At 37.3% G+C, this 27,011-nt stretch overlaps 1 protein-coding gene across 1 annotated transcript in view; it reads right to left on the reverse strand.

The window, feature by feature from the left end:
- Nucleotides 1–24,710, reverse strand: part of SLC9C2 (solute carrier family 9 member C2 (putative)) — a 100,502-nt gene extending 75,792 nt beyond the window's left edge. The window contains exons 1-6 of the mRNA XM_023207043.1: nt 24,584–24,710; nt 22,503–22,603; nt 19,922–20,050; nt 9,629–9,794; nt 5,227–5,343; nt 3,556–3,717 (exon numbers count right to left, since the gene is read on the reverse strand). Of these exons, the coding sequence (XP_023062811.1) occupies nt 3,556–3,717; nt 5,227–5,343; nt 9,629–9,794; nt 19,922–20,050; nt 22,503–22,603; nt 24,584–24,710 (802 nt within the window). The remainder of the gene's footprint in view (nt 1–3,555; nt 3,718–5,226; nt 5,344–9,628; nt 9,795–19,921; nt 20,051–22,502; nt 22,604–24,583) is intronic.
- Between the last annotated feature and the right edge of the window lie 2,301 nt (nt 24,711–27,011).

Below are 27,011 nucleotides of genomic sequence, written 5' to 3' on the forward strand. Positions count from 1 at the left end.
ACTTAAGCCAGTTGATGGTATGTTCATTAGTCAGGGAAAAGAACAAAATTAAACAACGTGAAAGAAATGTAACATTAGAAAATGTATACGTGAGAATTTTATCTACATTTCAGCTTTCTGGCTATGGGACATCTCCTTGTAACACTGCCTTTTTCTGACTTTGCTTTCAGGAACTTACTAAGTATGAGTAAAGGACTGCCTGAGGTTGTTTTTTAATTCCTGAAGCAGAGGAAAGTGTAATAGAGGAGGAGGTGTATTGGTTTCCTGGGACCGCCATAATTGCATAGCACAAACTGGGGGGCTTCAGCCACAGAAATGTATTGTCTCACAGTTCCGGAGCTAGAAATTCAAGACCAGCAGGGTTGGTTCCTCTGAGGGCTGTGATGGAGATTCTGCCCCAGGCCTCTCTCCTAGCTTCTGGTAGTTTCAGGCATTGCTTGGCTTATAGCTGGTATTCTCTCTGTGTCTTCACATAATCTTCCCTCTTTGTGTGTCTGTCGCTGTGTCCAAATCTCCCCTTTGTATAAGGATACAGTCAGACTGGATTAGGACCCACTCTAATGACTGCATCTTAACTTGGTCATCTACAAAGGTCCTATTTCCCAATAAAGTCACCTTTACAGTTATTGGAATGTAGGACTTCAGCGTCTTTTCGGGGGACACAATTCAACCTAAAACAGGAGGCTACCTAGCAAGCTTTCATTCTGAGCAGTGGTACAGCGCTGCCTTGAAGCTACAAAGAATTATTGGCTGAAATCAGTATATATAGCATACACAGTGCTGACTCTGGGATGTATTTAAGCCTGAATGGTTAATGCTAAATTCCTACCTTCTATAGTTCATCTACACTCTGCAGTAAGTCTTACCTGATTAAATGCAACCAAAAGACAGATACTTCCTCTCTGCTGGCGACTGCTGCAATCTCAAAGGCATAATTTCTAGAGAAAATCATCATTCTCTTTAAGGCTGATTCTTAGAGACCTGGTACCTGCTCAGGAAAGTTAACTGTTAATTTTTTAGTAACTTTGTGAGTAGGTTGCTAACCAAAGCCATCCTTGAAATCAGCCACAGTAGATGTATTTATCCCATGAAAATTGACAAGCACTACAAATCAGGGCTTTTTCTCTTCCCAGAGAGCCAATTTACCACCCCATCACTGCCTAACTCAGTGTCCCCATTTTATAGGTGAAGGAACTGAGGGTAAAGCTTAAACTAGAACCAAGGTCCTGGCTCAGTTCTCCATGATCTCTACCTCCTAAAATCTAAATCACAAGTGTCTCAATTGTTTAAGGATCTTTTACTCCACAGCTATGTGACTTATACACCTTCATATAAATCAGCTTCAAAGTCTTATTATGCCATTTAGTTAGCACAAAATAATCAGACTTCATAATGCTTAAATATATTTTTGGTAAACATTCAATTTGAATTGAATTGGGGTTGAGCTGAATTGATCAGCTTTTTGGCTGGATACCTGAATGAGCATAAGGAATTCATACTGCTTAACCAAACAACCCAATTCCAACTTGAAAAGTTGTATGTCAGAAATGGGAGTCTTCTAATGTGGCAATGATGCTAAAAGACTCTAGGGAACCCCATTCTACCTGCGTGCCCTCAATTCATATACATCTGGTTAGGATGATGCCACACATTGGAAGCACCTCCATTTTTTAGAAGGAAAAGGGAATAGGAACTCATATTTATTGACTGCCCTACCTTGAACCCAGTGATATGCTGGTAAATGTTTAAAGTCAGCTCTTTTCTGCAATCATAAAGGCAGTAAGGGGAAAAAACTCTTTAAAACCCAGTTCAAGGTTGGGGCAGTAGAGGGAACTCTGAGTTGCAGTGAAGCAGTGTCTTCCAATTACTATGGTGTAAAGACTTTCACTGTGGCCAATTTTGAGCTCTCAACATAATGTCACTTGAACAGAGTTTGAAAGAGAAGAGCATAATCAGCTCTGGCAAGCCAGCAAGAGCTATCAGCACACCAGCAGGAGTCATATGACAGATTATCTTGTTAATGCCTGCAATACCCTTAATACATTAGGTGATATAACACTTTTTTTTTTTTTTTTTTTTTGAGACAGAGTCTCACTCTGTTGCCCCAGGCTGAAGTCCAATGGCATGATCTTGGCTCACTGCAACCTCTGCCTCCCAGGCACAAGGGTTTCTTGTGCCTTAGCCTCCCCAGTGGCTGGAATTACAGGCATGCGCCACCACACCTGGCTAATTGTTTGTACTTTTAGTGGAGACAGGGTTTCACTATATTGGCCAGGCTGGTCTCAAACTCCTGGCCTCAAGTGATCCACCTGCCTCAGCCTCCAAAAGTGCTGGGATTACAGGTGTGAGCTACTGCGCCTAGCCTATCATACCACTTTTAAAGCTAAGGAGAGTGAACCGTAGAGAGGTTAAGTAATTTCCCAGGGTCACCAAGCTAATAAATTGCAGAGCTGAGATTTGAACTCAAGTCTGCCTAACTCCAAAGCTCTTCTAGGACTAGTAGCAGTTTATTCAAACAACATGTGTTGAATTACTATCAGGCATATAGTAAGCCCCGAACATAGAAAAGAGAATAAATAAAAAGATGACTAAGAGCCTCTACCTCAGGGAACTCACAGTCTAGTAGAAAGATAGACTAAATTAAATTTTTTTCTTCAAACATTTAAGGCATCTATAAAAAACAGCACAGGAGAGGGGGAAAATGAAGAAATTTGAAGGAAATGAGCCTTCAGCGAATGCTTTCTATAATTTTTCTGATTCAGGGGAGTGAGTAACCCTCAGGTGGCAATTAATCTGTAGAAGAAGCAGCGCTTGTAGGTAACTGGAGGTGAAAGAAAAGTAATTAACCTCTTGATATCTGAGGTCTTTCAAGAACTGAAGTTGCTTCACTGTATGAGATGACAGCAAAAGTGGAATTTGACAGTTTGACCACAGTTATGTCTCTTAGGGACCGGGCACCTCAGTCAGGCCAGTAAACACTTAAATCTCCATTTCACTGGACTAAACTAGCTGAAGGTCAGCCAGTGCTGGGCACTCTTACTCCTGTGATTATTTCACTCTCCTGCTTCTCTTTCAACAATAAATATACCTCTCCTTTCCCGACTCCTAGCCTAAGTAAGGGCTGCCATTTCTATAGTCTCCTCAATTTGGCATCCATTGAATTAAAGGCTGTTGATCTAGAAAAGCCTCAGGAGCATCTCTCCCAGCCTTCTCAGTTTGCAGATGGTTTGTTCTCAGGATTATAGCAGAAATGAGCTCAGTGTTGATTCCTCTGCCTGGGGAATACCAGTGACTATATACAAAGTCAAAGGAAGAGTTCAAAAAGAATAAGAGAGTAATCACAGAGAATAGTGCAAGGAAATTGGACACGGAGTTGAAATAAAAAGGATATTAAGAAAGACCAGGAAAGAGCTAGAGGTCAGTTAGATAATATGAGAAGACACACAGTGGGACCACAAAAAGGAGGAGAAGCAACTGGATTCAAGATCAGGAAAAAATAAACATGTATAAAGCTTACTTTAAGGACAATAACTTTTGTATTTACTTCTGCCTTACCAATATAGAAAGTCATGTACACCATTGAAAAGCAGAGAATTATATTAGTCAGCATATTGCTAAAAACATCAGCCAATATACATCGAATGATTTTTGCACACCAATATCCAAATATTATGCTTCCCAGAATGTCCAAGCTGAGTTCAATGCCTACATGTAAACGTAAAAAAAAGAAAGAAAAAATAAGAAATAAAAACTTGAGCTATAACTTTCGTTTCTTTCATTGATGGCATTTGGGTCTTTGCACTTTGGTTTATGTGTGAGATTTTGAGTGGGGACCTTATTTTTCAGCAAATAGGAGTATGTCTCATGAAAGTCTGGTAAAAGCCTCTCTCTGAATAACCTTCCCTTATAGTCTGCAGCTTAAGGTTTGCTTCTCTAGGAATAGAAGATTCAAATGTCCTTAGGAGAAAGGCAAGGAGAATAAATGTGAAAAACTTGTGACAAATGGGTTGAGAGTGAATGTCTAAACAAAAAAAAAATCTAAATTAAAATTTTTTTGATAAACTAGTCAAAACCAAGCTAACTAGGCCCAGGGTCACTGCTAACCTGCAGTTAGTTTATGACCCCTACCCCCAGCCCAGGAGACATTGGAAAATGAAATGAGACATTTTCATTAGTCACAATAACTGGGTGTACTAGTGGCAGTTCGTGGGTAGCTATAAGGGTAGTCCTAAATTACAAAGTCCTAAATGACAAAAATTGTTCCACCCCAATGCCTGGTAGCTCCCTCACTGAGAAGCACTGCACACTCCTCTTTATGCATTAATATTTATTTCTCCTTTTAGTATCTTCCTCTTGTGACTATCACAAAAGTATATCAGAAAAATACATTTTCCCCCTTCATACTGTGATTTTTTTCCCCCTTTTCATTTCTACTAGTAACACATCTGGAAACCTAGCAAGGCAACAGCTTCATATCCCAGTGGGCTTTAGCTGCAGGAATCTGGCTCTTGTCATTTCCAGGACTGGATTCTCCAGTCCTGTATAGAATGTTCTGCTTTCACTCTCAGACCCAAATCCAGAACCAAGCCAGTTCTTCACACTCACTCACTGAGATCCAGATTGATCCAGGAAAGAAGTAAGTCTGAGTGAGCTGACACTATATTGTGTCTATTGTGACACTATATGTGTGCACACATGCATTTATGCATATTGAGAAAAACTAAAACACTTTTTGAATGTTCTTTCTCCCTTAATGTGCAAGAACACACATGCAGTACTCCTTCGGGTATCCATGGGACATTGGTTCCAAGAACCCCTTTGGATACCAAAATCTGCAGATTCTCAAAACCCTGGATATAAAATAGCATATTATTTGCATATAACCTACAGCACATACTTCTGTGTACTTTAAATCATCTCTAGGTTACTTGTAATACTTAATACAATGTAAATACTCTATGTAAATAGTTATTATACTGTATTGTATTTTAATTTGCATTTTTATTGTTGCATTATTTTTGTTGAGTTTTCCTGAATATTTTTGATCTGCAGTTGGTTGCATCCATGGATGCAGATGGCCAACTATGATTTTTTTCTTGTTACGTCATATATCATTGTAATCAGCACAAAAGTAAAGTATAGAAAAGGCAGCAAAGTTAAAACATATTGAATATATTTTAATGAGAATGATTTTAGAAAATATACAGACAAAAAAAATGCTTCTACCTCTGAAATTAGAAAGGTGGATTCCATTGCCCCGAAAATTTCCAAGAAAAACTGACGTGATGCTACAAATGATCAATGATTCTCCTCTAATGAGATCAATGTACATTTTAGAAATGCCTGAAAAAGGAAATACAAAATATAACTCAATATGCTACATGAAAATAATGTTCTTGCACAGGAAGCAGAAACAGAAGAGAAAGAATAGAAAAAGAAAAAAGAGAAAGAACAAGGCAACTGTGACTGGGATAGATCTGCAAGACAATCACAATCACCATTTTTATATTTCTATATTGCACCTCCTGCATTTGCAATGGCAAAGAAACATGGCGATAGCACTGCTTGTATTGCTCATTGTCTCAACCGTACTTGAGTTTCAGAATGAGACAAATACTTCTCAAGATACCACATTTAGTTTGAATAAACCTGAATCAGATTCCAAAATAATCTCATTTTAGAAATAAGTACAAAATAGGACACAACAATTCTACTCCTAGGTATATACCCAAGGTAATTGAAAATGTATGTGCACACAAAGATTTGTACATAAATATTCATAATAGTATTATTCATAAGAGCCAAAAGGTGGAAACAACTCAATGTCTATCAGCTGATAAATGGATAAATATATGTGATATATCCCTACAATGGAATATTATTCCTCCACAAAAAGGAATGAAGTACTTACTGATACATATTACAACCTGAACCTTGAAAACATTATACTATATGAAAGAAGCCAGACACAAAAGTCACACATTTTATGATTTGATTTATATGAAATGTCCGTGATAGACATAGAGACCAAAATAGATTGGGTGTGATTTCCAGACGCTTGAGTAGATAAAATTCCACAGCCAAATTTCCATCTAACATCGTTTTCTTTTGGCCTAGAAGACATTTAACAATTTTGCAGTGCAGGCCTGCTGATGATAAATTCTCTCTAAAGATAAATTTTGTATGTTTAAGAAAGTCTTCATTTTGCCTTCTCTTTCAAAAGATATTTTCACTGAGTGTAGAATTCTATTCTAAGTCTGTTGTCATTATTTTTGTTCCTCTAAATACAATGTGTCTTTTGTCTCTGGCTGTTTTTAAAATTTTCTCTTTATCATTGGTCTTAAGGAATTTGCTTTTTATGTGCTTTTTGTGTAGTCTTCTTTATAATTCTTGGGCTTGCAGTTTATTGAGCTTGTTGAATCTGTAGCTTTCATTATTATCAAATTTAGAAACGTTTTCTCCAGGATTTCTTCAAATTTTTTGTTCCTCCCTCTCTTTTCTTTTGGGGACTCATACATTAGGTCATTTGAAGTTGTCCATAGCATAATGATGCTCTCTTCATGTTTTCTGGTCTTTTTCTCTCTGAGTTTCATTTTAGATAGTTTCTATTGCTACATCTTCAAGTTCTCTCATCTTTTCTTCTGCAGTATCTAATCTGTTGTCATTAACAGTCACAATCATCTCATTTTACTACTTGTTACTACCTTTGACTATGACAGAGGCATAAATATACTGGTTAAACAGGTTGAGAGACTACTAGCACATTTGATTTATGTGGTGAAGAAATCCTTTAACTCTTCTCTCACATTTGGTGAACTAATCAGAACAAGTAAGGTATAAGCCTTGGTGTATAAAGTTTTGGATTTGATTTATATTTGTAATAGTAAGACACAACAAGAATTACTCTCCACCTTCTCTTTTGGCTTAATATGGACCTAATTTATATTGATTCATTGTAAAATTTGGAAGAGAAAAGAATAAAACAAATCTTCTATAATTCTATGATGACCCAGATATAACCATTTTAAAGTTGAAGTGCTTTTCTAAGCATATGGTTCTTTTTACTCAATTGAGATCATACTAACACTCTGTATTTTATTTCTTTACAAGATCCTCTTCCAGATTTGCTTTAAAATAAGAGTTAAGCCCTTACACTCTTTTAAAACAGGTAATGGATAGACAATTTCCTTTTAACTTACATATGAACGTCTACTACATTTTTGACTGAGCCAGCCAGTCCACCTTAGATTTAGGTTGCACAGGTTTACAGTGCAGACAGGCACCTCATCAAAAGAAACACCACTAACATTATAGAAATTGTAGTTCTGTATATTATGATAATTTTAGGCATTTGGCAAAAAATAGTTTTTCCTTAAAAAAATTAATGTATTATGACTATTAAATAAAAGAAAACTGTTTTGAAGGAAGAACCATTTATCTAATTCACATAAAGAGACAATATGATAGTCCAGCCAACACCCAAAACAAGTGAGAGTGACTTTCCCCATAAAATTAAGTCAAATTTGTCTTATCAGGAGACAATGCTACTGGATCCAGAATCCATCTAACCTCCTGAGTGTTGCTGACATAAAAAAATATATAAATTAAGAGCCAACCCAATACCTTCACTAGTTTTGTCTTAAAGAAATAGAAGACTTTCAGCCGGGTGCAGTGGCTCATGCCTGTAATCCCAGCACTTTGGGAGGCTGAGGTGGGTGGATCATCTGAGGTCAGGAGTTCGAGATCAGCCTAGCCAACATGGCAAAACCCCATCTCTACTAAAAAATACAAAAATTAGCCAGGAGTAGTGGCACATGGCTGTAATCCCAGCTACTCAGGAGGCTGAGGCAGGAGAATCACTTAAACCCAGGTGGCGGAAGTTGCCATGAGCCAAGATCGCGCCATTGCACTTCAGCCTGGGGTATAGAGCTAAACTCCATCTCAAAAAAGAGAAAAAGAAAAGAAAGAAGACTTTCTACTGTACTCTTTTGAAAAAAAAATTGAATGTTGAAACTGAAATAAATAACATTTATAGTTTATTATAACCATTTACAGTCAAGAGAGTGCAGAAAGGACAGCAGGAAGAAAAATGAGGTAATGAAACACGAGGTAAATACAAATGGTTGAAAGAATAAGACGGGTAAGGAAAGACAGAAAGAAATTGCACTTACAGGAGCAAAGAGAAAAAAGAGAACAGGATCAGAGTCTTTGAGAAACATATCTACCTTGTAACAATTTAGAACAGAACCTCCAAAAGTGCCTAAAACCCTATGTTTTCCCAGCTAGGGGTATGAAAATAAGAATATCACATGCTAGAAAGGTTGGAGGTTTCTCACTCCAATCATAAGGTAGTATATTTCCACTAAATACAACTGATATTTTAAAATTTGTTAGAAAAATATTTCTGAGTCAAAAAACAGAAACCATAGCATATAGCCATTCATGTTGGTACTTCTGTGTTAATAAAACCTGACTTTTTGACCCAGCAATCCCATTACTGGGTATATACCCAAAGGAATATAAATCATTCTACTATAAAGACACATACACACGCATGTTTATTACAGCACTATTTACAATAGCAAAAACATGGAAGCAACCCAAATGCCCATCCATGATAGACTGGATGAAGAAAATGTTGTACATATACACCATGGAATACTATGTAGCCGTAAAAAGGCATGAGATCATGTCCTTTGCAGGGACATGGCTGAAGCTGGAAGCCATCATCCTCAGCTAACTTACACAGGAACAGAAAACCACACGCCACATGTTCTCACTCATAAGCAGGAGTTGAACAATGAGAATATATGGACACAGGGAGGGGAACATCACACCCCGGGGCCTGTTGCGGGGTGGAGGTGAGGGGAGCGAGCTTAGAGTACAGGTCAATAGGTGCAGCAAACGACCATGGCACACATATACCTATGTAACAAATCTGCACATTCTGCGCAAGTATCCCATTTTTGTTGTTGTTTATAGAAGAAACAAAGAAAAAAAAAAAACCTGACAATAGGGGGATATTTCAGAGTGAAATCATCTTCCACCTTACCAAATAATATGGGAAATAGTGCAGGACTCCAAGTCCTCTTGGGAATAAGCTTTTATTGAGTAATATATTTGAGTGCCAGACTATATATTTACCCCTTTTCTTGAAGATAAACTATAACCCCCTCCACCACCTGCCAAACCTTAGCTACTTCAAATGGAGGCAGTTCTAACAAGAGGTAGCAAGGCCTTGGAATAGTCTCGTTACGGATCTTTAATGTTTCTTCTTATTGGTAAACAAACTTACCAACTTAGAATATCTACCTTGTGGCTGAGAATTCACTGGAACAGAATAAGAATGCTAATTTTTATCACCTTCTAGAAGGTTACATTTTCTTTGAAAAAAACTGAAAAAGTTCCTTGGAGATTATAATTGGCGCTATTTATCTCATCTCCTTGGTGGTTGTCTTATTTACACTGTCTCCTTCAAGTCAATCAGTGCTCTACCTCTCAAGGTGAAAAAAAAAAGCACAGATTCTTATTCTTCTGGGTGCACAATTCATGCAAGAAAAATGTAATCAAAAGAAAATAATGTACCCTTACATTTTCAAGATAAGAGAGATAAATAAATGTGACATACCAATAGTTTTTAGTGAATTCACAGAACGAAGAGGATCTGTAATGCCAAGGGTGATGCTAAAGAGTAGGCAAGATTGCAAATCCCATGAAGCTTTATTGAATTTTATAACCACATATCCAAGTATGATGCTTGCTGTAGAAAAGCTAATTATTCCAGTAAACAAGACCTGTGAACCAATTCATAACACAGTATTAGACTTAACATCTAAAGATGGCATGATGGCATTTACTTATATCCTAAGAGTCAGATCTTGGTTGTAAATGTTATACAATTACCCTGGAAGACAACTTTAAAAGGTATTCTAGTTTAACCACCTGCCACAAAGAAACCGCCCCTTTCAAATAAGCAAGATTCTACCTTACTATTAAAAAGACTGACTCAATGATCTTTCTTGTTGTTATTCCAGTTCGATAGTTCTCAATATTGAAAGGTTCTTAAAACAGAATGCAAATTTCTCCTGCTTCTATATAAAACATATCCTGATTAGTTTGGAAAGTAAATTGTTCCTGACATATTGTATCTAGTACATGACACAAATTTATATACCAAGACTCTAAAATATTCACAGAAAATCCCCCCCTTTACCTTTTATTAATTGTAAAACAAGTAGTTCTGCAATAGAGAAAGGGGAGGCCATGAAATGCTTGAGATTAAGTGATTTACAGAGTTTTGTAATTTCTATGCATACATTGTTTATGCCCAAGTATAAGAAAGTATTTATTTTTCAAAATTATCCTCAGGAAAAAAATAGTTGTATTATTCAATCCTTTTCTTATTTTCCATCTCTGTCTTTTGTTTTACTTTCTGTGAGGTTTCCACAATTTGCCTATTAGGTCCTTTTATTTCTTTATCTATTGTAATGTCATATGGTTTTTCTTCTTAAATCTCTTAAGAGCATGAATTACATTAAGGAATTTTTTAAATGTTAAATTAACTTGTTCTGAAATAAACACAACTTGATTATGTTTTTATTATTTATATGTTACTGGATATATTTGTGCCAAAATTTTGTGTAGAATTGTTCTATGTTTGTGGGTGACATTGACTTATGATTTTTCTTTCTCTTAATATTCCTGTATAGTTTTAGTGTTAAGGTTAAACAAGCCTTATAAAATAAGTAAGGGAGGAGGCCACGTGCAGTGGCTCATGCCCATAATCCCAGCACTTTAGGAAGCAAGGCAGGAGGATCTCTTGAGTTCAGTAGTTAAAGACCAGCCTGGGAAACATAGTGGGACCCCCACCTCTAAAAAAAAAAGATTAAAAATTAGCTGAGCATGGTGGTGCATAACTATAGTACCAGCTACTCAGGAAACTGAGGTGGGAGGATTGCTTAAGCACAGGAGTTTGAGGTTGCAATGAACCATGATATTACCACTGCACTCCAACCTGGGCAACAGAGAAAGACTCTGTCTCTAAAAATAAAACAAAATAAGTGTGGGAGGATTTCCCCTGTTACTCTTGTCTTTAAGACCTAAGATTGGTGTTATCTTTCATACTGGTTCACATAACTTACATTTAAAATAGTTTGGGTATCATTTTTTGGGGAACATTTTTATTTGCCAATTCAATTTTTAATGATTATGGGACTATTTGGGTCTTTTTAAATTCTAGAGTAGACCAGCCACGGTGGCTCATGCCTGTAATCCCAACACTTTGGAAGGTTGAGGCAGGAGGATTGCTTGAGGCCAGAAGTCTAGAAAGCAGCCTGGACAACAGAGCAAGACCTTGCCTTTACTAAAAATAAGAAAAAATTAGCCAGGCATGGTGGCATGTGCCTGTAGTCCCAGCTATTCCAGAAGCTGAGACGGGAGGATAATTTGAGCCCAGGAGGTCGAGGTTGCAGTGAGGGGTAATCATGCCACTGTGCTCCATCGTGGGTGACAGAGCTAGACTCTGTCTCAAAAAAAAATAGATACATAAATAAATAAAAAGAAATTCTAGTGTAAGTTTTGGCAAATTACATATTTTTAGGAATTTTCCATTTTGTCCAAGTTTTTAAATATTTTTGCTGAATCATAAAGAAAATAAGGCATCAAAACTAGAGGGATGCAGTTAAAGCAGTGCTTAAAGGGAAACTTATAACATTAAATGTATATATTGGAAAAGAAAAAAGGTTAAAAATGTTTATGATTCAATTAAGCCTAGCAGTAGGTTAGATATTGTTAAAGTAGTAAATGGGAAACTAAACTTTAGGAAATTACATACAATACAGTTCCGAGAGATAAAAGACAGAGAATTAAAAATCATGGAGAATATGATGGAAAATCTACAACTAATGGGAATTTAAGAATGAAATAACAAGCCTGGTGCGGTGGCTCACTCCTATAATCCCGGTACTCTGGGGGACCCAGGCGAGTGGATCATCTGAGGTCTGGAGTTCAAGACCAGCCTGGCCAACATGGTGAAACCCCATCTCTACTAAAAATGCAAAAATTAGACAGGTACGGTGGCGGATGCCTGTAATCCTAGCTGCTCAGGAGGCTGAGGCAGGAGAATCACTTGAACCCAGGAAGCGGAGGTCACAGTGAGCCAAGATTATGCCATGGCACTCCAACCTGAGCAACAGAGTAAGACTCCATCTCAAAAAAATAAAAATAACAGAGTATAGAAAATATTTAAAAGATAATAGCCGAAATGTGGCTAGAATTGATGAAATATATTAATTCTCAGATTTAGTAACCATACGAAGTTTTAATATGTATAAATAAAAAGATACTAACACCCAGAAACATCACAGTGAAACTAAAATAGTCCTCCTTTATCTGCAAGGGATATGTTCCAAGATCCCAGTGGATGCCTAAAACCATGGATAGTACCCAACCCTATATATACTATAGTTTTTTTAAATGCATACATGTCTATGATAATGTTTAATTTATAAATTAGGCACAGTAAAAGATTAATAATAACTAATAATAAAATAGAACAAGCATAACCATATGACAGCATCACTACTCTTGCACTTTGGAGCTATTATAAAGTAAAATAAGGGTTATATGAACACAAGCACTGTGATACTGTATGTTCTATCTGATAACTGAGATGGCTACTAAGAGACTAACGGGCAGGAGATAATGTATACACAGTGGATATGCTGGCCAAAGGGATGATTCACTTCCTGGGCAAGACAGAGTAAAATGGCCCAAAATTTTATCATACTACTCAGAAAGGCACACAATTTAAAACTCATGAATTTTTCTGGAATTTTTCATTTAATATTTTATTTTTAAAAATACTTTTATTTTAGGTTCAGGGGTACATGTGTAGGTGTGTTATATAGGTAAACTTGTGTCATGGGAGTTTGTGGTGCAGATTTTTTCATTGCCCAGGCAGTAAGCCTAGTACACAATATTTATTTTTTCTGAACCCTCAAGTAGGCCCCAGTGTCTGTTGCTCCCCTCTTTGTGTCCATGAGTTCCTACCATTTAGCTACCACTAAATGAAGTGAGAGGATGCAGTATTTGGTTTTCTGTTACTGCATTAGTTTGGTAAGGATAATGGCCTCCAGCTCCATCCATGTTCCCGCAAAAGACATGATCTCATTCTTTTTTATGGCTGCACAGTATTCCGTGGCAAATATGTACCACATTTTCTTTATCCAATCTGGCATTGATGAGCATTTAAGTTGATTCCATATCTTTGCTATTGTGACTAGTGCTGCAATGAACATTCATGTGCATGTGTCTTTATGGCAAAATGATTTATAGTCCTTTGGGTATATACCCAATAATGGGATTGCTGGGTTGAATGGTAGTTCTAATTTTAACTCTTTGAGGAATTGCCACACTGCTTTCCACAGTGGTTGAACTAATTTACACTCCCACCAAGAGTGTATAAGTGTTCCCTTTTCTCTGAACCTCGACAGCATCTGTTACTTTTTGACTTTTTAGTAATAGCCATTCTGACTGGTGTGAATTAGTATGTCATTGTGGTTTTGATTTGCATATCTTTATTATCAGTGATGTTGAGCCTTTTTTCATATGCTCATTGGCTGCATATATATCTTCTTTTGAAGGGTGTCTGTTTTTATCCTTTGCCTATTTTTTAATGGAGTTGTTTCTTTCTTGTGAATTTGTTTAAATTCCTTGTCGATGCTGGATATTAGACCTTTGTCACATGCATAGTTTGCAAATATTTTTTGCAAACTATGAGGTCCACTGTTAGCCTGATGGGGTTTCCTTTTATAGGCTGTTTCCTCTGTTGATAGCTTCTTTTGCTGTGCATAAGCTCTTAAGTTTAATTAAATCCTATTTGTTAATTTTTGCTTTTGTTGCAATTGCCTTTGGCATCTTTCATTATGAAATCTTTGCTTGTTCCTATGTCTAGAATGGTATTTCCTAGCTTATCTTCCATGGTTTTTATAGTTTTATGTTTTATGCTTAAGTCTTTAATCCATCTTGAGTTTATTTTTGTATATGATGTAAGAAAGGGGTCCAATTTCAACCTTCTGCATATAGCTAGCCAGCTATCCAAGCACAATTCATTGACTAGGGACTACTTTACCCATTGTTTGTTTTTATCAGCTTTGTTGAAGATCAGATGGTTTTAAGTGTGCAGCATTATTTCTGGGCTCTGTATTCTGTTGCAATGGTCTATGCATCTGTTTTTGTACCGTGCTGCTTTGATTACTGTAGCCCTGTAGTACAGTTTGAAGTTGGGTAACGTGATGCCTCCAGCTTTGCTCTTTTTGCTTAGGATTGCTTTGGCTATTTGGGGTCTTTTTTGGTTCCACATGAATTTTAAAATAGTTTTTTCTAGTTCTGTGAAGAATGTCATTGGTGGTTTGATAGAAATAGCATTGAATCTGTAAATTGCTTTGGGTACTATGGCCATTTTAATGATACTGATTCTTTCTATCCATGAGCATGGAATGTTTTCCATTTGTTTGTGTCTTCTCTGATTACTTTTAGCAGTGTTTTGTAGTTTTCATTGTAGAGATCTTTCACCTCCCTGGTAAGCTGTATTCTAGGTATTTTAGTCTTTTGTGTCAATTGTGAATGAGATTGCATTCTTAATTTGGCTCTCAGCTTGGTTGTTTTTGGTGTATAGCAATGCTAATGATTTTATATACAGGTTTCATATCCTGCAACTTTGCTGAAGTTATTTATCAGGTGAAGGAGATTTAGGGATGAGATTATGGGGTTTTCTAGATATAGAATAATGTTGTCTGCAAAGAGGGATAGTTTGACTTCCTCTCTTCCTATTTGGATGCCTCATCTACAAAGGGAATCCCATCAGGCTAACAGTGGACCTCTCAGCACAAACCCTAAAAGACAGTAGAGATCAGGAGCCTGTATTCAACATTCTTAAAGAAAAAAGTCTTCAACCAAGAATTTCCTATCCAGTCAAACTAAACTTTCTAAGCAAAGGAAAAATAGGATCATTTTCAGATAAGCAAATGCTGAGGGAGTTCATTACCACTAGACCCACCTTACAAGAGATCTTGAATGGCGCACTAAATATGGAAAGGAAAGACCATCACCAGCATATACAAAAACACACTTAAGCACACAAATCAGTGACACTATAAAGCAACCTCACAAACAAGTCAGCATAATATACAGCTAACAACACAATGACAGGATCAAATCCACACATATCAATAATAACCTTGGCCGAGTGCGGTGGCTCACATCTGTAATCCCAGCACTTTGGGAGGGGGAGGCAGGTGAATCATGAGGTCAGGAGTTTGAGACCAGCCTGGCCAACACGGTGAAACCCCATCTCTACTAAAAATACAAAAAATTAGCCAGGCATGGTGGTGTGCTCCTGCAATCCCAGCTACTCAGGAGGCTGAGGCAGGAGAATCACTTGAACCTGGGAGATGGAGGTTGCAGCGAGCCAAGATTGTGCCACTGCACTCCAGCCTGGGCAGCAGAATGAGACTCCATCTCAAAATAATAATAATAATAATAACCTTCAATGTGAATGGACTAAATGACCTATTTAAAAGGCACAGAGTGACAAGCTAGATAAAAAGCAAGACTCAATGGTATGCTGTCTTCAAGAAACCTATCTCACATGGAATGACACCCATAGGCTCAAAATAAAGGAGTGGAGGAAAATCTACCAAGCCAATGGAAATCAGAAAAATGCAGGGGCTGCTACCCTAATTTTAGACAAAACAGACTTTAAGCCAACAAAGATCAAAAAAGACAAAGAAGGGCATTACATAATGATAAAGGGTTCAATTCAACAAGACCTAACCATCCTAAATATATATGTACCCAACACAAGGGCACCCAGATTCATAAAGCAAGTTCTTAATTTGAGAACCATATTTAATATAGTCAAACCATAGTTGACCACAAGTAAGTGAAACCTTGGATAACTGAAACTGTGGAAAGTGAAATGGTGGATAAGATGTGACTACTGTACAGAACACCAAAGAAAAAGAGACAATCTTAAAAGAAAGAAAAGACATACTCACAGAAGAATGACAATTAGATTGATAGCAGTTGTCTCAAGAGCAACAATTAGGCTCAGGTATTATTCAAATTGAGACAAAATAGATACATTTTCAGAGAAACAAAGACCACTAAATTTAAAAAGATGACTACTCACAGACCTTTAATGGAAAGGACATAAAATCACAGCTAGATAGGAGTAAGTTCTAGTGTTCTATAACACTGCAGGATGACTATAGTTAACAGCAATATATTATATAGTTTCACACAGCTAGAAGGAAGACATTGAATGTTCCCTACATGAAGAAATAATAAATGTTTCAGATGATGAATATACTAATTACCCTGATCTGATCCTTATACATTATATATATTGAAAGATCACTATGTATTCCATAACTATGTACAATTATTAGTCAATTTAAAAATATAATTTTTAAAAAGCTGCTAGAGCAAAACTTCAGGAAAAAGGAAGCTGAATCCAGAAAGATGGAGTTGGATGCAAGAAGGAGCAGTGAGCAAAGAAATTGAAATTGGTAAGCATGTAGATGAGTGTAGAGAAGCACTGGTACCTAAAACATTACAATTGTAATAATAATGATAATGACTAATTTCAGGGATGGTAGTATTATGTCAATAATGTAATAAAATATAAGATGAGAAAGGATAATTAAAGCATTCGGAAGTTCCTGCATTATTTGGAGGAAGGTAGAGACATTTAGCTTTAGACTTGTTAAATCAAATATAATTATTAAAATTTAAGATTTTAAAAATGTACGAAACCAGTAAGAGAATTGTATTTAGGAATATAGCAATTTTGACTGCATTTAACAGAAAAGAGCGCTTATAGTGTCAATAAATGGAGATTTCGGTTGTTTTGTTTTTTGTTTTTGTTTTTGAGATGGGGTCTCACTCCGTTGCCCAGGCTAGAGTGCAATGGCGCAATCTTGGCTCACTGAAACCTCTGTCTCCCACGTTCAAGTGATTCTGCTGCCTCAGCCTCCCGAGTAGCTGGGATTACAGGTGCATGCCACTATGTCCGGCTAATTCTTTGTATTTTTAATAGAAGCAGGGTTTCTACTAAACCTGACCTCATGATCTGCCTGCCTTGGCCTCCAAAGTGCTGGGATTACAGGCGTGAGCCACCGCGCCTCAAGTAACCCTAAATCCAGAATAAACAGGCTTATGTTAGTATGTTGGCTCCCAATGCTCTTAAGGACCCAGGCTCTTTTTTCTCTTCATGTTCAATCATATATAGTGCCTGTTCTCATGTTCACTGCTTCACAATCTCAAGATGAATACTCATTCTAGACCACTGGGAAGGCTCCAGGCAGAAAGAGAGGTAAAGCAAAGAGCAAAAAGCACATGCCAGCTGATTTAACCCCCTTATTAAGGGTTTTCTAGAAACCCATTCAGCGAACTTTTGTACATTTTTCATTGGCCAAACTATCTTCTTAGGGTCCCAAAGTTGTTAGGGATGCTTGGAAATATGATATTTTACACTAGACCTATTGCCATACCAAACGAAAAATTTTAAGTTTCTGTTAGTGAAAAAGAGAGGGAGACTGCATATTGGATAAGCAACCAGAAATGCCTGCCACCAAAAAATAGAACATGAAACTTTTTAATTAGTAGAAGGAACAAAGGGGATAAAGGAAACTGAATTAATTCAATTAATTGAGAAAAGGAAGAATGAGACAAAGCATGGCAAATAAAAGGATAAAATAATATATGAGAAAAAGTTCAAATATATTTCTTTTAAAAACTTTATTTTCAATTTAGAAACAGTAAAATCTACTCTTCTGGTGTACAGTTATATGGGTTTTGATGAATGCATACAGTTATGTAATCACACCAAAACTAAGACACAAGACAGATACATCACTCCCAAAAATTTCCTCATGCTACATCTTTGTGGTCAATTCTTTTCCCCAACCCCATTCCCTAGCAACCAATGATGTTCTCTAGACCTATAGTTTTGCCATTTTTAGAAGGTCTATGAATGTAATTACATAATTACATAATGTACCCCTTGGAGGCTGGCTTATTTCCCTTAGCAGAATGCATTTTAAATTCTTCCTTGTTGTGCCTATCGATACTCCATTCCTTTTTTATTGCTGAGTAATATTTCATGGTAAGATGTTCCACAGTTTATCCATTAACCAGTTGAAGAACGTTTGAGTTGTTTCCGGACATTTGAGGTTATAAATAAAGCTACTATACAGATTCATGTAGAGGTTTTGTAAACATAAGTTTTCATTTCTCTTGGGTAAATACATAGGAGTGAGATTGGTGAGTCATGTGGCAAGTATATATTTAACTTTATAAGAACCTCCCAAACTGTTTCCCAAAGTGGTTGTACCATTTTGCCTTCTCTCCAACAATGTATGCAAGTTTCATTGTCTTCATCTCTTCACCAGCACTTGGCATTAACAGGTTTGTTGTTGCTATTCCAATAGGTACATAGTGGTATCTCATTGTGATTTTAGTTGTGTATTTCTCTAATGACTTACCATGTTGAGCATCTTTCCAAGTGCTTTTATTCCATCCATATATCTTCCTTGGTGTCTCAAATCTGTTCAAATCTTTTCTCTTCTAAATCTATTTTTAATTACAATAAATACTAATGGGCTAAACTAGTTTTTAAAAAGAAGCACAAATTATCAACCTGTAAAATTTTAAAAATCCAACTGTATACTCTTAAAAAGATACTAAAATCTTGAAAACAAAAGGATGGAAAAATTGTAGCAGGCAAATACCAAAATAAAGCTGATGTAACTATAGTAATACCAGATAAAATTGTTTTAAGGCAAAAAGCATTATTTGGGATAAAAGGGAAACTAAATAATAAGAAAAAAATTAACTGGGAAAAATAGCAATACTTGTAGACACTTCAAAACAACCTCTATTTGTATAAAGTAAAAACTGACATAATTGCAAGGAGAAATTGATAAATCCACAGTGATAGGGGAAATTTATTAAATTGAACTGAAAAACAGTATTGGGAAAACATAGAAGATTGAACTTCATAATTAATAAAACAATCTACTGAACAAATTTAGACCCCTACACTAAATAGAGAATATACATTTTTACAGCGCAACATTTAAAAAAATCATGTACAAGCCTACAAAGCAAGTCTTCACAAATGAAAGAATTGACATATAAAACACATTCTCTGATCATGGTGTGATAAGAGAAATAATAATAAAACATCATATTTGGAAAATTCAAAACAATTTTTACATAATTAATGGATCAAAAAGTATAAGAAAATGTAGAACTGGATGATGATGAGTACACTAAAAACCAAAACATGTGGGATACCACTAAAAAGAAAATTTAAAACCTTAAATACACACAGAAAACAAAAAAAGCTAAAAATGAATCGAATATTAATTTCAGATGTTAGAAAGAACAGAATAAAACCAAAATAAAGTGTTCTCTGAAAAAAGAAATAAAACAGTACAACAGGCATGATTAAGAAAAAAAGAGAGAAGGCACAAGTAACAATCTTTACAGGGAAAATGGGCAAATCTACAGAAACAGTTGAGATTAAGTCAGATGTGGGACTAGAATCCAGATTCTGACATTTATTATCCTTGTCTGTGACCTCTAAGCTTCAGTTTGCTCATATGCAAAATGAAAATGATATTTACTCTGATATTTACACTGAGAATGCCTAGTCACAATGGTCACTCAGCAAATACTAATTCCTTTCCTCTCCCTTCAACTCTTTTTAGTTAGTAGTTCTGTAGAATGAAGATGGTAAAACAAATAAAATACGAGATTTTGTGAATTATTAATCATCTATATAGGCAGCCATATTCTCTATCAACATGCATAAGCAAGAATTGATCATACTTTGTTTTAAATGTGTTCTTACCTGCCAAAACATATTCTTGAGTATATAAAAGTCTACATCCAAAGCAACCATAAATATAATTAAAGGTGAAAAGTAAGAATAAAGTGAAAAACTTGATGTTCTTAGAAGAGGGTAGACAATTTGGTGCACCTAAAGTAACAAAGGCAAACAAGAAATTAGTGTGCTACCATTTCCAAGTATTAGAAATTAGGTTGATGCTATGTCAATCAATATAAATTTTAGAATCTTTCAGTATACAGCTAATGAGAGAGTATCTACAAGGGCAGTCCTAAGGGTCTTGTGGTAGATTTCTTGATCTAGCCATCCAGATAAGTTATCTATATAGACCTCTATTCACCAGAGAATTGAGTGGTTTTGGGCTACACAAACACTGCTTGTGGTGTGCAAAAGTGGTATCCCTACTGCTGGTGATATCAGAAAATATTTTTGGTGATTCACAGGTAAGCATTTTTTAATTTGACTGTTATATGTTTATTTCAATTCACTTTAAGTGAGGGTTTATTTCAATTCACTTTAAGTGAGGGAAAGAATCTTTTTTTTTTTTTTTTTTTTTTTTTTTTTTTTTTGAGACGGAGTCTCGCTCTGTCACCCAGGCTGGAGTACAGTGGCCGGATCTCAGCTCACTGCAAGCTCCGCCTCCCGGGTTTACACCATTCTCCTGCCTCAGCCTCCCGAGTAGCTGGGACTACAGGCGCCCGCCACCTCGCCCGGCTAGTTTTTTTGTATTTTTTAGTAGAGACGGGGTTTCACCGTGTTAGCCAGGATGGTCTCGATCTCCTGACCTCGTGATCCGCCCGTCTTGGCCTCCCAAAGTGCTGGGATTACAGGCTTGAGCCACCGCGCCCAGCCGAGGGAAAGAATCTTAAACAAGTACTTGTTTCACAGACACTGGCTTAGGATTTTTAAATCTTTAAGTGAGTCAGTAGAGAAAAATAATTCATAGAAAATAGCAGATTTTATACATAAGACATAAATCATGAAGGTTGTACACAGATTAATGGAAAATACGACAACAACGATTGAAGTGCTATAAATATTCCCTCCTAAAAAGTTTATTTTGGCCAAATCAATAGTTTAACTTTCATTACTCCACCTCCCTATACCTCAGTTTGCTCATCTATAAAATGGAAATAGAGTATCTGTTTTCAATGGGTTGCTGTTAGAGTGAATAAATTAACTCAAGAGTTAATAAACTAATAAATTAATAAATACAAAGCACTTAAAAGAGAGCCTGGCACTTATTAAACACTCTAAAGATGGCAGCTAATAGTACTGGTGGTATTTCAGAAGATTAGGAAGAAGCGTTTACAATCCTAGATGGGTACAAGCATTATCTCCATTTTAAAAAAATAAAGGAATGAGTGGAGGCAAATTGTTATTGATCACACTGCTATGCAGTTGAAATCAGAAGTTAATACTAGGTTGATAAATGAATGAATGTTTTCTTGTATCTATGGTACATATTATATGAAGCAAGTTTTACATTTAATCTGGCAGTGACCTTGCCTCATGATGAACATAACTGCTACCTTTTATAAGCAGGTCTCCCCCGCCCTTTTTTTTTTTTTTTTTTTTTTTTTTTTGAGACGGAGTCTTGCTGTGTCGCCCAGGCTGGAGTGCAGTGGCGCGATCTCGGCTCACTGCAAGTTCAGACTCCCGGGTTCATGCAATTCTCCTACCTCAACCTATAAGCAGGCCTTGTATAAGGCAAGAGCAGGGAAGAAACCAGTGTATGTGTGCAGGGGAAGGAAGCCAGAGCAAGGCTTCAGAAGCAGATGATGAACCCAAGAATGCAAACACATTATCCTTGCTTGCTTTTTTTTTTTTTTTGAGACGGAGTCTCACTCTGTCGCCCAGGCTGGAGTGCAGTGGCGCGATCTCAGCTCACTGTAAGCTCCACCTCCCGGGTTCACGCCATTCTCCTGCCTCAGCCTCCAGAGCAGCTGGGACTACAGGCCCACCAGCAAACCCGGCTAATTTTTTGTATTTTTTAGTAGAGACGGGGTTTCACCATGTTAGCCGAGATGGTCTTTCCTTGCTTTCTTTCCTTGTTTTCTTTTTTTCTTTTTTTTTTTTTTTTTTTTTTTGACAGTCTTGTTCTGTTGCCCAGGCTGGAGTGTAGTGGTGTGATGTCAGCTCACTGCAACCTCCGTCTCCTGGGTTCAAGAGATTCTCATGCCTCAGCCTCCTAAGTCACCAGGATTACAGGCATGGGCCACCCCTCCTAGCTAATTTTTGTATTTTTAGTAGAGATGGGATTTTGTCATGTTGGTCAGGCTGGTCTCAAACTCCTGACCTTAAGTGATCCACCCACCTCAGCCTCCCAAAGTGCTGGGATAACAGGCGTGAGCCACCACCTGGCCACATTTTCCTCTTATTACTGCTCTTTTGAAGCTTCCCTAATTGATGTGTCCTTTACTGTGTGGTTTTTTTATTTTTCAAATTTTTAAATACCAGATAGAACTTTTTGAGTAGCTGTTCCCATAAGAAAAAACATTCCATGCATTCAGGGATGAGATGGGAGTGGACTTTATTTTTGGCATTTTTTCCTTTATTCTCTAATTTATTGTACATACAGTACCTCAACAGAAATGTAGGCCATCTGTCCTATCACGAATCCCAACAGAGAAAGAATCGTCAAAACAGTGACTTCGGAATTCTTTAAACACATCTTCAAAAGCCCTAAAGAAATACATGTATGTGTTATTTAAACATGATAAGCTTCAAAGCAATTTAATTAATTTTCTTTTCTCTAGTTACTTAATTTTAATCTTCTGAGTGTCATATTCTTGTGGATGAATAACTGACATCTGTTATAAATGCTGTCTCTTAAGGATATGACACATGATGAGGCATCTCTCACAGGTGAATCTGGAAAATATTGATATTTCAACAGCTTCCAATTTGCTGCCCAGTGACACATCAGAATAACGTATGGGTTTCTTACTAATGGATCTGATGGTGAGAAATTACGGAAAGCCCAATTTTACATCTACATAGTACACCTTCTATTAATAATTCCTCATCCTAAGCTACAGCGACATATTTCTAAAATTTTCCCAAAAGCCAGAAACACATTTAACTGAGCTCTAACTATAGAGAAAACTGCCTTCATGACACTAGTAACAAAAGCCACTCATTATTCTCTATCTGCATTTTCTTGCATTGAAACCTCTACTCTATCTAAAGTTATTCATTTCATTGCCTCTAGAGACAATATATAAACTATAATTCAATTAATTTATGCCTGGGGTAAGATTCATTGGCATCCCAGATTCTACATTTCCTGACTTCCAGTCATAAGTTAAGCCACATCATTAAATATTAATTGAATACAGAAGGCCTCGACTTACTTTGGGATGGTACAAAAGTGATACACATTTGGTAGAAACTGTACTTCGAGTACTCATACTATTCTTGTGTTTCATGTTTAGTACAATATTTACTAAATTACATGAGATAGTAAACACTTTTATTATAAAATAGGCTTTGTGTTAGATGATTTCCCCTGACTATAGGCGAATGTAAGTGTTATGAAAGCTTTTAAGGTAGGCTAGGCTCAGTTATGATGTTCAGTAGGTTAGCTGTATTAATGCATTTCAACTTACAAGATTTCAAATTTATGATGGGTTTATTAGGACACAACCTGATAATCAAGGAGCATCTGTATTTGTTATAGGTAAGACCAGATAAAGATATGTTTTTTACACTATTTCTGCAATGCTCTTTACTACTGGAGCATTTGTCTCTACAAAGGATATAGAGCTAGTCCATGGTCATCAGCACCTTGTGATATCAAAAGGGACCAAGGTCATTAGTGAGTATATTAAAGATTCCCAAAGAAAGCAATTTCACTCCTTGATACAATGGGTAAAATTGAAGGAGTTTATACACATTTGTTTATTTGTTTCTGTATAGTATTCCTAGTTCCAGAAAGGGTTTTAAAGCAGCTATTTTTCCTTTTTCCTAATCCCTAGTGTTGAATTGTGGGCTAAAGCATCTGTGTGTTGGATATGTTACTTGATCTGCATGAATATCATTCTCTATACCTATTGAATTCTTAATCATTGTTTAAGAGGTCCTTATTCGTGAAGTCTTTCCTAATTTTCTTCTTGGGGTTGGGGTGGGTTATTTATCTTCCCTGAAGAGAGATCACACCAAAAGCCATAATAAAATGGACAAAATGAATGACATGAATTATGTAAATCATGAATTGTATGCCTGGACTCTATTTGTGTGTTTGCTCCCATTGTCCTCCTCTCGCCTCAGATATTTTGGTCAGGTTAGGTCTGGCCAGGTAGGCAGTGTACAGCTCTTCCTCCTTCTTGTGAGCAGAGAATCTTGACCACACCTTTATAGTTATACTTAGCACATTGCATAGTAATTATGTGTTTGCCAACGTCCCCCATGAGAGGGCTCCTTGAAGTTAAGTTGTTCTTCTTACATGTCTACCTCACTACCATGCTCAGCAAATGTTACTGAATACAGGAATATAGAATAGACACTACTTATAATTAAATGAAGCGAGATTGACAGTATTCACTCATGTCTTATCAGTTCACTGGGCCCCTTCTTTTGATGTTATGTAGTTGTGATGGCTTTCCACATTGACAAAAGGTTCACAGGGCAGAGGAAAGATGAGTTTCAAAAACAACCACCTACCTCCCAAAACAACAATGAAACATACAAGCGTTGTGAAATGTTCCTCTTCAACAAGGTAGTCAGCTGGCTGCCCGCAGAGTAAATCAGGTCTGTTACTTCCGTTTTGTGCCCAGAAGTAAGCACTCATTTTTGCTGCTGCTTTTCCCCAGACCTAACCTGATGGAGTGGTTTGGTTATTATGGACACTTTCACTTCTGCACACTAACCTGTATAGCATGCAAAAAGAACATAAGACCTACCAAGACCCAGTTAATCCATACCCTTTCTACCTAAGATTGTGCCACACTCAGATCTGAACATGTCTCTTCTTGTCACAGGGCACACATTAATACCTCTTGCCCTACCTTTTGCTCCAAGAACATTTTATAGGAACACTAACAGCAGTGTTAGTGTTTACTCCCTGTACTGTTACATGTATATGGGAGAGGGGGTGCATTGACTGGTGCACTTACCATTGTAATGATATAGTAATGTGCTTTCTTTCCCCATTGGACAGTGAGTTTCTCAAAGGCCAGGGCCCGAACTTTCCTTAAGGCTGTGCACATAGTATGTAGCACGAGATAGGCTGTCCAAAAATATGTGATGGGCTGAACTATTTGAGGGGGAAGGAGCAAGGATAAATGTTATGCTCCCCCTTCTCTGTGGGTATAAATCATTCTCGAATTCCATTTTACCACTCCAGCCCTAATATCTCTTTTTCCTCTCTCAGCACCCTTCAAATAAAAGATGGCAAATGGGAAACAAAGTCAAAGTTGAGTCACACCATTTAAGGTTGGGAGTGAGGATAAGGGTGAATAACCTAAAAATAAAGGAAAAGACCAAGGTTGAGGTTTGATCATATGATGCCTTTGAGTGAATTAGAAAAAGTCCCCCTTCCTCAGAGCAATGAAGCCTGACAACAAGGCACATGGCTTGGCATGTGACTACCAGGCTGGATTTCAGTCCCAGTATCCCACCTCAGTTGGTGCTCTGTATAGGATGTAACCAATGCGAATCTATGCAGTGGTCCTGAGAAAGATTTGTTCTGTTTTATTTTTCCTTGCAGATAGCCTTAACCTAAAAATCCTAGAGGTTCCTCAAGTATCTCCAATAATATTTAAGGCTTATCTTTGGTCCTTTGTTTTGCACTTGTTTGGTCTACAGGTCACAATGATTCTGGTGTGAAGCAGAGGATGGGCCAGAAAGAGATTCAAAATGCTACATCTTCAAATCACTTCACCTGTCCCTCAAGTAGCCCTTCAGGTCCTTGGCATCTTCAACTCCCGCTATCCTCATGTGTAATGACCCTCAAATTAAGTTCTTCTACAAATTACCCAGATCAGAGATATGTTCCTTAAAGATTAAGCTGCTTCAAAGTTGAAATTGAGATGAAAGCTCTCAAAATCCCAAAATACAATGCACAGTTATATTTCTGTTTGCTAGGGACAGTACTACCAACTGATATCACACCAAAATCCATTTCCATGCCTAGTTCCCATTGGTTTCTTGCCAACCTGCTTTCATTCTGATTGGCTGCCTACATTATCCCCACCCCCAATCCAGAAGAAGCCAAGTGATCTAGTTCTGGGGAAGCTTTCATTTTTTGACCCTCAAGCTATGTAGGTACCCACAACTGTTTTAACTGATTTTTTTTTTTCTTTTGCTGACATTGTAGAAGGAATTCATGAATTGTACAAGTATAATCAAAGACAACCAAAAATTTTTACTTTTCCCTTCCAAAGCTAAGTGTAGTGTAGCTCCCCCATAGTCTAAGTTAGAGAAGAATACTAACAGCCTGTTTTTCCTTCTGTGCTCAGCTAGCCTTATCTGTACTTGCTAGTTTCACATTCCTTGGGGCTCAGCCAGTTCCTGCTTTACCTCCCTAGCACAACTGCAAAGTTACAAGGTTAATACAGAAACATGGTTTCTCAGGGATGTGGAACATGCAGTATAGATAAATGTAAAAGATTGATCAACTGCCTTTGTTCTCGCTTCTGTAAGTACACTTCCTGCATCACGTAGCACCTGGCCACTGACTGCTTAAAAAGTGGCTGCTTTCTTTGTCCAGGGCTCAGACTTTCCTGGATGCTAGTCCTACTGAGCCGGGTGATCACCTTTTAAATAAAGACCTTTCCTGAACTCACTCTGTTCAGTCTCTCCCGTCTTTGATTGTCCTGCCACATTTCTGGGGGCCTGTCCGGGATTGGAGACGGCAGGTTTCTGTCTCCTCTGCTTGTGGGCTAGGGCCCCAGGACATGAGAGTTGTGGGACCCTTGGCACCATTGGGTAAGACTTAGCCCAGAAGGACAACGACTCTCCCATGTCTTGGAGCCTTCCCCTGACAGTGCAAATGGAACCAACTCAGGAGTTGCAGGACAGTCACAGGAGCAGCGCGCAGGCAGACTACTGAACTGCAGTAAGGTTGGGCCCTAGGAAAGTCCATCCCATA

This window comes from Piliocolobus tephrosceles, chromosome 1 (assembly GCF_002776525.5).
Source record: "Piliocolobus tephrosceles isolate RC106 chromosome 1, ASM277652v3, whole genome shotgun sequence".
Classification (NCBI taxonomy): domain Eukaryota; kingdom Metazoa; phylum Chordata; class Mammalia; order Primates; family Cercopithecidae; genus Piliocolobus; species Piliocolobus tephrosceles.